The sequence below is a fragment of the Halyomorpha halys genome, unplaced genomic scaffold (assembly GCF_000696795.3).
Source record: "Halyomorpha halys isolate HHAL.00 unplaced genomic scaffold, Hhal_1.1 Scaffold770.1, whole genome shotgun sequence".
In the NCBI taxonomy this organism is placed as follows: domain Eukaryota; kingdom Metazoa; phylum Arthropoda; class Insecta; order Hemiptera; family Pentatomidae; genus Halyomorpha; species Halyomorpha halys.
The window spans coordinates 279,804-292,073 of record NW_027107091.1 but is presented as its reverse complement, the minus strand read 5'-3'; the positions used below and the strand labels follow the sequence as shown (position 1 = coordinate 292,073).

At 29.0% G+C, this 12,270-nt stretch overlaps 1 protein-coding gene across 1 annotated transcript in view; it reads left to right on the top strand.

Annotated features, from left to right (window-relative positions):
- The window catches only part of LOC106686063 (potassium voltage-gated channel protein Shaw), a gene marked incomplete in the record, with an annotated part of 559,367 nt that overhangs the window by 434,746 nt on the left and 112,351 nt on the right, over positions 1–12,270 (top strand). The window contains 1 exon segment of the mRNA XM_067045426.1: positions 9,339–9,566. Coding sequence (XP_066901527.1) covers positions 9,339–9,566 — 228 coding nt within the window.

The window sequence follows — 12,270 nt, the reverse complement described above, 5'->3', positions numbered from 1 at the left end:
ATCTCATTCCTAAAACTTTTCATTTGATGTTAAAAAAATCATTTATTGACGATTTACAAATTAACACATATTAACTTTACTTTGTACTTCAAATATTGGTGGTTTAAATTTTTTTTGTTTTTATCTGATTTTAAAATTTATTTATTCATATTTTCCTTTAAAAAGTATCATTTTCCTCAAATTATATATATTATTTTTTTATTTATTTATCGAAATTTATTATTTTATTTACATAAAAATACATCCAGTACATTTGAATTAAGATCTTAATGATATGAAAAAAAGATGTGTAGAGAAACTACCCATTGGTTTCACTTTAATAACATTTCTATATTTGAAAGTCTTGAGGCCATCTTCTTTTCAGGCGTCTCGGAGGATTGAGTTTTAATAAAAGTAAAATTATTTTAGCCCTCTTAAGGTTTATCTGGTAGAAATTGTATGTCTTTCTATTATTTATCACCCTTGAAGAATGGTGCTAAAACTGAAGGATTAAAAAAAAATTCCAATAAATGATTCGGAATACTCATACAAGATTGAAAACAGGAAATTTACTACTACTATAAACTTCCCAACCACCCAAACCCACTTGTTGTCGGACCTGGCACCTACTTCATTACCTAATAATCCTCTCAAAAGAAAATAGCCTCGAGATCTCCTCTAGAAATTTCATTTGAGTTCCAACAATGAGTAGATTTTTCACATGTTTTTATCATGTCATTTTATGACTAACGGCAAATTTAGTGAAGGTATATATTTTTATTCAGTTGTAAATAACAATAAATAAGTTATAAACAAAAAAATATTATTATTTATATTTTTATATCGTCTTGTAACAACTTCTTTCAGATATACGTCCATGAATGATGAACGTCCGTTGCTGAGTGTACTAGATAATCCTCAAGCTACCTCCCCCTTTGCCTTACTCCTTTCAGTAGCGATATATCCTCATCTCCCAGTAAGGGAGTGTACTAACAAATATTATAACGTAGGCCTGAATGGCACTGTATCCCGACCATTATTATTCATGACGATTCCCGTTTAGAGCTACTGCCAACTCCATAAGCTATAGCCCTTCCAACTATTTGCATAACAGCTTTGTCAGTTAATCTGTTGCCAACTTTTACATCTCTTCTTCCCAAAGTGTACTTTACATATTGTATGAAATAACCCCATTCGCTGAAATGGCCGATTTATTAGTGAGGGAGGGATTTTAGGTTTCTACAACTCCTTTAATCCTTTATAGGGTGGAATTATTGAGCAGCACTAAGAATGTCTATTACGAGTCTATTTATTATTTTTAATATTAAATGTTTATTTATAAATAATAAAGGCTTAGCGAACCCCAAAGTTCGATGCCGATACCTCCAATCGTTTTCTAGAGACATTTGTCCAGTGAAGCCCCTCCAAACCCAAAACTACTAAATCAATTTTAACGCAATCCTCCCATCTACGGTCTACCCCTAGGACGTTTACCCGTCGGTTCATTGTTTATTAACATTTTATGGATCAATTCATTACTAAATCCCACAACCATACACGCCTATCTTATACGCCACAACACTATATCTGAACTATATTTACCGAATGCAGTTCCCTCAATTCAGCCTTCTAAATTCTCCTACTAATTTATCCTTTTTTTAATTCGAATATTTGGCGTAATAGTTATTTTTTTAAATAAAAACCTTAAGACGTTGTTTGTTCCTTAGTGTAAAAGGCCTTTTACGAGGCCACATTTCCCATAACGTAAAGAACAGTGGGAAGGATAATAGTTTTTTTTTTTTAATTATTTATTTATTGTAATTTACAACTGTACAAAATAACACAATAGGTAAATTTGTTGTATGTTTCATATACACTTGAAAATCTTGGGAAGGAACCACCCATTGGTGGTACTTCAAACATTGATTTAAATTAGAAGGTCCCATTGGCCTTCTTTTCAGATGCCTCGGAGGATTATCAGGTATTGTTAAGGATGAAAGATTAAGAATTAATGGGTTAGGATGGTTAAGGAGTTTGGAATAAAAAGACGCATATCTGTTTTGGGTCAATTCTGCAACGAATAGGTTGTTAAGGTCTTTATGAATGAGTTTATTTGTGACGTGATAAGAAGCATCAAGGATTTTACGTAGGATTTTGGATTGTAACGATTGGATGCGGGAAGAATTTGATGGTTTGGTGGAGCCACAGAGCTCAATTCTATATGTCCAAATTGGTCTGATTATGGTAGTGTATACTAATATTTTGTAGTGAATGGGAAGTTTAGAGCGTTTGTCAAGTAAGTTTTGTAGCAATCGGAATCTACGAGCAGTTTCTTGTCGTTTCAGTCTTGTGTATGGATTCCAAGTAAGTCTCTTGTCAATATGGAGTCCTAAGTATCGAATCTGTTCAACAGGCATTAGTGGTGTATTTAGAAAGGATACTGTAGGACAGGAGGGCAGAGGTTTACGACGGAGAGTAAAGTTGATCTAGTGGGATTTTTTTTTTAAGTTTAATTTTTTTTTTTGAAAAATAAACATTTTCCGCCTTTAACCTGGCTTTTAATTTCCCATTAATTTCGTTTTTTATAGTTACCGTAGAACCTAAATACTTAAATCTATCTACCTGTTCAAATGTATTTGCTCCTATATCTGTATCCTGTATTACGGAAATTGGTCCCGTTTCGAATATTACTTTTATAATTAGTTTTTTTTTTCTATGAACGTAATAGTCCCCGTTCTGAAAACTGTTAAATTTATTAATGTCAGCAAGGTCATTTGCACATAATGTGTACCACAACTTTTTAGATGAGTTAACCGTAACCCTATTAATTGTTGTTAATAATAAATAAAATTTCTAAATTTTTTAATTGCGTACTTTCGATGAGTTATTAATAATAAATTTGTGTTTTATTTTTTAAAAATGTATTTATTTATAATTCTAATAGTTTATAATTATTAATATTTATTTATAATTCTTATACTGATCATATTTGACCTTAGCAAGACTAAAATTGATTGAAACTAAAGTCATTTTTTTAATTTATTTAAAGAAATTTACAGCTGTATTTACATAAAAATTCATTTATTAAATGTGATGTTAGATTACAATGGTATGACACAGGCTTGTGAAAGAACTACCTATAGTTTACACTGCACTGCAGCATCTACCAGACAAACGGTCGGAATTTCCAATTCATTACAGAAGACTGATCTAAAAAACTATAATAAGTTTTTGTCTGAACATACGGAGATGCGCTTTGGGGCTCCACTAAACTTTCGAATTCCTATAGTATCCAATCCTTACAATCCAAATTCCTTTGTAAAATCCTCAATGCTCCATACATTGTCACCAATAAAATCATACATTAAGATCTTAACGTTTCGTATGTAACCAATCTAGTCAGAACCAGATCAATCTTTCCATTATAAGCTCCCTAACCACCCGAACCTTCTAGTTTCTAACCTTGCTTCCTCTTCGATTCTTGACAATCAAGCAGGGTTAGAAACTAGTGGGTTTGGATGGTTCGAGAATTTACAATGGAAGGACCGTAAAGTCTTTATGGGTGATTTTATTTGTGACAAAGTAAGGAGCATTCAGGATCTTACGACAGATTTTGGATTGTAAGGATTGGATATTAGAGGAATTCGAAGGATTATTGGGGCTCCAAAGCTTAACTCTGTATGTCCTGTCTGGTCTTATTATAGTCATATAAATGAGACTTTTGTAATGGATTGGAAGTTTAGGAAACTAGATTCTACATTCAAATTTTTACAATATTTATTAAATTTAAAAAAATCTACATAAATTATTCAATCACAAAGTTAAAACAAATCTATCGAAAATACATTTAATTATTTATTACGATTAAATTAATTGTAAATTATAATATGAATTTGGGAATTAAAAATTTCTAAAAGAGGAAAAATAAAATAAAATTTAAAAAAATTTACAAACGCACATTGGATGAACTTTAGAATAACAACTAACAATAAATTATTGAACTAAAAAATATCCTAGATTTAACGAGTAATGAATGGAATGACATGGATATGTAGGATTATGGTATTGGTATATCCTATCGGAAAATTCGATAAAAAAAAGACAGTCATGGGAGGAAAGAATTAAAATTAATGAATAATCACAATTAATTATGTTGTAACTTCAGCAAGGTAGGCTACCATCGCGGACAGTCCCTGATATATATCCAAATGGAATGAACGCCAAAAGTTTTTTTCTGAAATGATTTAAAAAAAAACTAAAAAAACTAGATCTACTTTAATCTATAAATTCAAAACTTTAAAACTGAAAACATAGACAATAAATATATAAATATATTTGCTCTAACTTATAAAGACGTACAACAGATAGTTTTATGGCTTATCAAAAGAGAATCGTAGAAAATAAATTAATTTAAATTCAAATAGCCTTCACCCTAGACTTTGTTTTTTGGCATCCTTAATGAAACCTTACGGAAAAACTAGGGGAATATTAAGTTATCTCAAACAAAATACTGAATAAGAGAAAAAATTGTTATTGGAACTAAAATGTAATTGTAAGTTAAAAGAGATAAAAGAGAGATAGAACAAGAAAAAAAAAAGAACGTGAATTCCCAGAAAATTGAAGGAATCCGGAATAACATTGGCATTGTTTACTTTCACAACTCGTGTTTATTTTATTCTTTCCAGAAAAATATTTAGTTGGTGGAACCCAAAGGGTAAAAATTTTTAAAGTACCTCAACCAATATTTGCAAGATAGTAAAATTATAATTAATCACTAGTAATTTCACAATTTAGTCAATATTAAAGTATAAATTTTGTTCGAGCATACATAATATAGAAGATAAGAAAAACATAATAATATAATCCACATAAGTGAGTGAGAAAATTGTTGAAAGAGAAATTAATGAAAGAGGTATTCCGAAACATCAGTGAATCATAGACAATCCCTAAAAGTAAAAAGAAAAATTCTTCAAAAAATAATCAAAATAATAATAGTAATAACATAAAAAAAGAATAAAATAAAGAGAAATAAATAAATCAATTAATAAAATTCAGCCTCACTTTAATACAGCTTCTTAAATAATGATTTTCATCTAATAAATCTTATGAGACTGTTGGCTGTTGGAACCCAAAATGTCAATGTGTAAACTTGATTTATCATTGGTAATAAACGCATTCGCATTTGTATATGATTGGATTATTTTTATTTAATATATATTCTGGCACTGTGATTCGGTGATAGAAGGAGTGCACATCTTGTTTATTGCTAACCATTTTGGATAATTTATGTACTTATTTCAAATTTTCAAATACGTTTTCTGTTTTATGATCTTAAGAACTGTCCCCTGAATATTTTTTAGTAACAAACAAAATTTATGTTTGTCCCTAGAATAAATTTTAACACTCACTGGTTGGTATCGAAAGCGTGAAGCTTTTAGCTGGAGTGTAGTGGAGTGCTACTCCAATAAGCAGGGCCACTAACGCCTTCCTTAGAGTGGTCATTGGAGTGGTTTTCAACTTGACTATTCCTCCTTATGAATGACTCTCATCTCAATGGGCCATCCAAACGTAATTGCATTGAAAGCCATTTATTCGGCGTGAGCAATATTTAAGTATAAACTAGAAAAAAAAATCATTTAAAACTATAAATATTTATTTTAAAATACTGATAATTTTGGGACCTACCTGTAAAACTAGGACCAAAGGTTAAGATGGAACTTGAGACTGTAGGACACTCGGAGATGAGTAAGCCAAGTTGATTAGCGTTCTAAGGGAGCTCTCCTAATTGAGTCCCACTTCGTCTAGAGCTCTGTCTCTTTGCTCTACTGCTCTAGAGTCGAGGGCTACGGTACCGCAGTAATAGAGCGAGGGAGAAAAATAATTATTCGAATCAGAATTTATTCTAGCTTAAATTATTTACTTTTATTTATTTATTAACATTTACTACAGTTTTTACTTAAATATACATCTATTAAATTTGATAGTAGGGTATAATAGGATAATACAGGATTGTAGATCAACTACCCATTAGTACCACTCTAATAACAGAGGCCATCTTCTTTTCAGTAGCTTCGGAGAATTGCCAGGAATGAAAAAGTTAGCAAGGCTAGAAACTAGTCGATTAGGGTGTTAAGGGAGTTTATAATTGAAGGATTGATAACTGAAGGCTAGATCGGTTACATTAATTAATTAATTAATTTTTTACCCATTAATTACCAGTCTCATGAAACTGAAAAGATTATTTATTTAATTATATTTAAATATTAGAAACGTTTAAATTTTATTAGTTATATTGTTAATCGTTAAAATTGTTAAAAATCAATGTATAATAAAAGCTAGTTTGGGATAGATTTTCCGAAACTTTTACTTTTAAGAAAATAAAGAATATGAAAGGAATATGGTCCGGGTGCGGTCGAAAAAACTCAAATAGTAGAATTATACTATTTTATTGAGCCAACGTTTCGCCTATGTGTTTATATCTACCTAACTATGTGTTTGTATCTTTTCTAGCCCTGACGAAGCCCTGCAACGTGGGGCGAAACGTTGGCTCAATAAAATAGTATAATTCTACTATTTGATTTTTTTTTACCGTACCCGGACCATATTCCTTTCATCTTTACACACGGTCAATCAATAATCTTCCAGAAAATAAAGAATAATTTGAAACTGTAATTTTGTTTCTATTAATTTTTTTTTTTTTAAAGTAACAACCAGTTTTCATGATAGTGAAAAAAATGTATATTTAAATATTAGAAACGTTTAAATAAAGAAAGATCCTACATTTATTTTTAAGGAATACTGAAGAAGTAAACTTTAAAAAAATGTATTTGGATGATAAGATGAAGATACTTTCTATCGAATATTTCATAAAAATACCTTCATTCATTTAACAACATTTCAGGGTATTTTTTCCATATTCAAATAATTAATTAAACCCCTTTAGTTATAAGTAAAAAAAAAAAATACATAACCGTTGTATAAGAGATATAATTCATATCTACTCTTATACAACCAAATGACGCCTCAGTAATGCAGTCTGAGTAAAGGTAGGAACTATTTTATTGGACTTTTTACTGATGGAATGAATGCACTCTATTTTCAAGGGTACGATTCCCCTTACTAATATTATTAAATCCGTTTCAAGAGTTTATTTAATGTTGTATTTTTAGCTTAGAGGGGCCCAAATTGAAAGGAACATTTGTTAGGAATCAGCTAGTATCAGCAAATCTAAGGTGAAAGTACGTGTTTCAATACCCTTTAGAATCACGTAGGAGCCTCAGTTTATGAGAGTCGAGAGACCACTTTGCTGCACATGTGTCCTTAATAACTCAGCTCGGTCCTTACAGACGGTACACGTCTCTTAGTTGATAAATCTACGATACTACTTCACATGCATATCTTATTTTTTGAGTAAAATATACCTTTTACGAATCTCGTTATTTGAAAATATTTAATTATCTATTATATATTAATCAAAATGATTTTTAAAAAAAAGAAATTTTAACTACATTTTTAAGTATAAAACTATATTAAAAGAAAAAAATTAAAGTTCTATTTTACGTAAATATTTAATCTGCTGCTACCTATGTAAATGTTATAGTAAAAAAAACAAAATTAAAAATTATAGAAACAGTTGTATAAAAGAAAAACTAAAATAAATTGAAGATACTTCACAAGTTGTACAAATGAAAATAGATTTTCGTACAACCATATTGTAAAGTTTAATAATAACGGAAAGTGACCGTGGTGTAATATGCATAAACTTTATTTTATATGATAAAAGAAGTTACTGGCCCAATGACATACTGGTACTGGGTACAACTACTATATACAACTTGTCTCCTAAAGTATCCTTCGACTATTCTCTAGAATAATTATTGTAATCTCTAACAAGAGGACATATTTATGAACGAAGTTGTGAGTGGAAGTTTTGAATGAAAACTGAGTAAAGAGAGTTTCAAATTAAGGAGAAAACGCAAGCAAGTGCTTCTTAAAATATGAAAATATTTTATTAATTCGAGAAGTTCTGTGTGACAGCTATGTTGGATTATTTTATGAGAGTCAAAGTGATCATTTTTGAAGGGAGTTGAAAATGCAAATGGGTGTATACCAGTAACAAAAGATACCCTATCCCACCAAAGCCATGAATATCATATCATATTTTTAGTACCCATTTATACTAGCAGAAATTAACATTTTGTGAATATATTGTGTCAAATATTATAAAATCTACTATTAGAAAGAGATACGTTGTAAAGTATTTTATAGTCAATTTAACTAGCTTTAATTTGAATGCTGGCTGACACAGCAGCTGTACTTCGAATGGTTTTTGAGATATAGATTTCTCAAAAGAAATTCACTAACTACTGATCCTTTAGTGCATTTTTATGAAGTGTTGCAATTGAAAAAGCTATATCTCGCTAGTACTGTAGCTATATAACGAACTCTTAAACGTAAATATGTCTATTAGGGCTCATATTGTTGAAAATGTACGCTATATATAAATGGTGTTCTTTTAAGTGTTCTAGTGTTAGTGATTTTAAAGATATAGAGCTCCGAATGAAAAAATAATTTTTGTTAACGTTTTGAAACAACCATAACTTTTATTTCCCCTATCTATACATGGCAATTTCACAAATTTTGACTAGTAACTATACATAGTTTTCATTAAAGTAATAAAAAATTGGGATGAAATAACTGCCTTTTTTTCTTCCCAGCTCTTAGTACTTTTACAGATCGCGAGTTCGAATCCCAGTAAATAAACTATTTCTTAAAATTATATTTGAAATAAAAGGCGCAGCATTCAGTGCAAAACATATACAAATTTAATTTAATAACAAGTAATTTTATTTTCTAAAAATTGATTTTTACTTATGTATTGTTAGCGATCTAAGTTGTTTGATTAGTTCATTTTTCCTTTCGGTTTGTAAATAGTGAGTTTTCAGAAGTATTTTTATTTTAACATTTTTTTCTTATATTATATAAACAATAATATAACTTTTTTTATATTATTATCATGCTGTTTGTTACAAATATAGGTTTAATTTATACTGGTATTAGAAGTTTTTTTTTATGTTTACTCATCTAACATTTAATTATAATTATATTCATCTTTCTATGGCGGGGAGTTTTGGTACGTTTATTTTTTGAACCCCCACTGCCACGACACATCTATATTTTTAAATAAAGCCATTTATAAAGCTACGAGTACAATATGATAACTAAATATTATAGATTTTTTTTTTATTGAGACTTGATACATGTCATAATAGAATCAAATTATTTCATCATACAAATATTAGAATAAATACTTTATTTAAATAGATGTAAAAATAGTTTATGTTTGTTGTGTTGAGCAGGTCGTGGGCGTCATGTCCGTGTTCTTCATCTTCGTGAGCGTGCTGACCTTCGCCCTGAAGACCCACCCTGACCTACGGGTGAGCTCGGTGGTGACCCACACCATCTTCGGGGCCAATGACACCGTCAAGAAGATCCGCAAGATCCGGACTGACCCCCACATCTCCTTTTTCTACGTGGAACTAGTCTGCAATGCCTGGTTCACCTTCGAGCTTCTAGTCCGCCTTGTTGTGAGTATTTACCACTTACTTCAGTACACTGTAATCTCAGTGACCCGAACTAATTGTTACAGGGGGATGTTCGGATTACTGAAAAGATCGAATAACAGAAAATATTAGGAAAATGGTTAACTAAAATTCAGCAATATGAATGCACATCATGGACAACAATTTTTATTAATTAATTTTTTTTTACATATTTTATTGGAAATTTGTACAAAATTATAAAGAAATTGTTTTGTTTTTTTACATTCACAGTATTGCTAGCCGATGATTTAATTTATAAACGATAGCATTGTTCATTTATAAGAGTACCAGCGGAACGGTTCCTTCTCATTCCATTAGCCTTAGGCTATAGACTCTAGTTATAGACTATACCACCTTAGCTGGACTGACATCAACATATATTTGTAATCGTAACTATATATCAATAAAGAGGATTTGAAAATAAATAAATAAAATAAAAAAACTGACATCAACACCTTATAATGCCACAAGGCAATCAAAGGGAGAAGACTGAGTAAAGTATATATAATACATTTCATGTATTATGTATATATGAAGTACTGATTTTATTTTACTGGAGGGTATGAAAAAAAAATTATAAGAAAAAAGTACAAATAAAAAAAAATACTCTTTGTATGGATTTATTTAAAACGAGATTATATTTGTACTAAACAAATTTTTACTATTAATTAAATTACTTTTACAGAATTAAATGATTTATACAATATATGTATTATGTATTTCTAATCCCGACAAATTATATTATATCGATATCGAAACTGTAAAAACTTTTAGAACACCATCGAAAACCATTTTCGATTTTTACGGTGATTATAATAGCTTGCCAATTGATCAAGAAGTTAAAAATGACTTTTAAATACGTGCATTTTTTTTTAAGACAAAATTTTTATTGCTTCTGTTTTTTCTAAAAAAAAAATCTTTTTTTTCGCCAGTTAGGATTGCTGGAGTGTTCGAAGTACAGAAGTTTGGATTAACAATATTATACTGTGTTTCGAAATATTCTGATCTTTTGTGACATGTTTATAACCTATAACCTATCACATGGTAAACAATAGCCTCTCATAATTTAGTCCTGTCTTCAACAACACCAACAAAAATAACAAATACCAGTACTTGTTAGAGCAATTTCATTTATTTCCAATAAAAAAGAAAACAAAAAAATATAAAGTATATTTTAGTAGTGATGCGCTAAAGTTACGATCTCATCATTAATAAAAATTCTGCTTTCAAATCCTTACGAGCTGTTTAGAACCAAGATATTTTAGAAATTCTTTTATACGATGATTTAAACTAAGAAAATAATAATTATATACAAAAACCTTTATCTCTTATGATTGATAAATTAAGTAAAGAAACATTTTTCTATAACATAGGTTAAAATATACTTCCTATTGTCATAAAAAATGATATTATATAGTACAATTAATTATAAAAAATTAATATTTCATGAATATATTAATTTTCAGAGGGTAAAAAAAATTCTCTTTTCAAATCCTTACGGGGTGTTTAAAACCAAGTTATTTTTGAAATTCTTGTATATGATGATTTTAAACTAAGAAAATAATAATTATATACAAAAACCTTTTAATAAAAAAAAATTTTAGTTTGATAATCTAAAATATATTATTATTATCTCTAAAATAAAATTATTATTATTATCTCTACTTCGTAATATATTTCCCCCCCAAAATTTAGGAAAATCTTAAGCCTCTTATGATCGATAAATTGAGAATAGAAACATTTTTCTAGATCATAGGTTAAAATATACTTCCTATCGTCATCAAAAAATGATATTATATAGTACAGTTAATTATAAAAAATTAATATTTCATGAATATATTAATTTTCAAAGGGTAAAAAAATTCTCTTTTCAAATCCTTACGGGCTGTTTAGAAGTGAGTTCTTTTGGAAATTCTTGTATACGATGATTTTACAAAAACCTTTTAAACAAAAAAATTTTACTTTGATAATCTATAATATATTATTATTAACTCTAAAATAAAATTATTTTTATCTCTACTTATTAGTCCATATGATCGATAAATCAAGTAAAGAAATATTTTTCTAGAACATAGGTTGAAATATGCTTACTATTGTCATAAAAAAATGATATTATATAGTACAATTAATTATAAAAAACTAATAATTCATGAATATATTAATTTTCAAAGGGTAAAATCAAAATTCTTCTTTATTGAAAAAAAAAAAGAGGTTGACATTGTACTAGCAAAAGTTTTGCCAAGAGCCACGAAACGAATTTCGAAGATGGCTTTTCCAGAAAAAAAAGTTATTACAAAAGTTTTGATAGCTCCCTGACTGGGTCTATGAAATTAAGAGCCGCAGCTTGCCAGTATATATTATGATATAGAAAGTATATTATAATAATAATATTCATTTTTGAAATTATGAATATAATATTCACATACATTTATAATTCGTCTGATCGATTAGTTAGTGCTGATTTTATCTTAAAATATTTTAAGACTCCGCTCAGGTTCTTAAAATAATATTCCAAAATACATATAATATAAATACATCCAGGCAAGAAGCAGAATAACCCAATCGAATTTCTCAAGTCTTTTCAGGAAATCTCTACCAAGCTCCTTCATTAGGGTTATTCATGATCTTTAGTTTAACTTGTTAAAGCGTGTTAAATGAAAAACTCATGTTAAATAGATAAATATTTCCT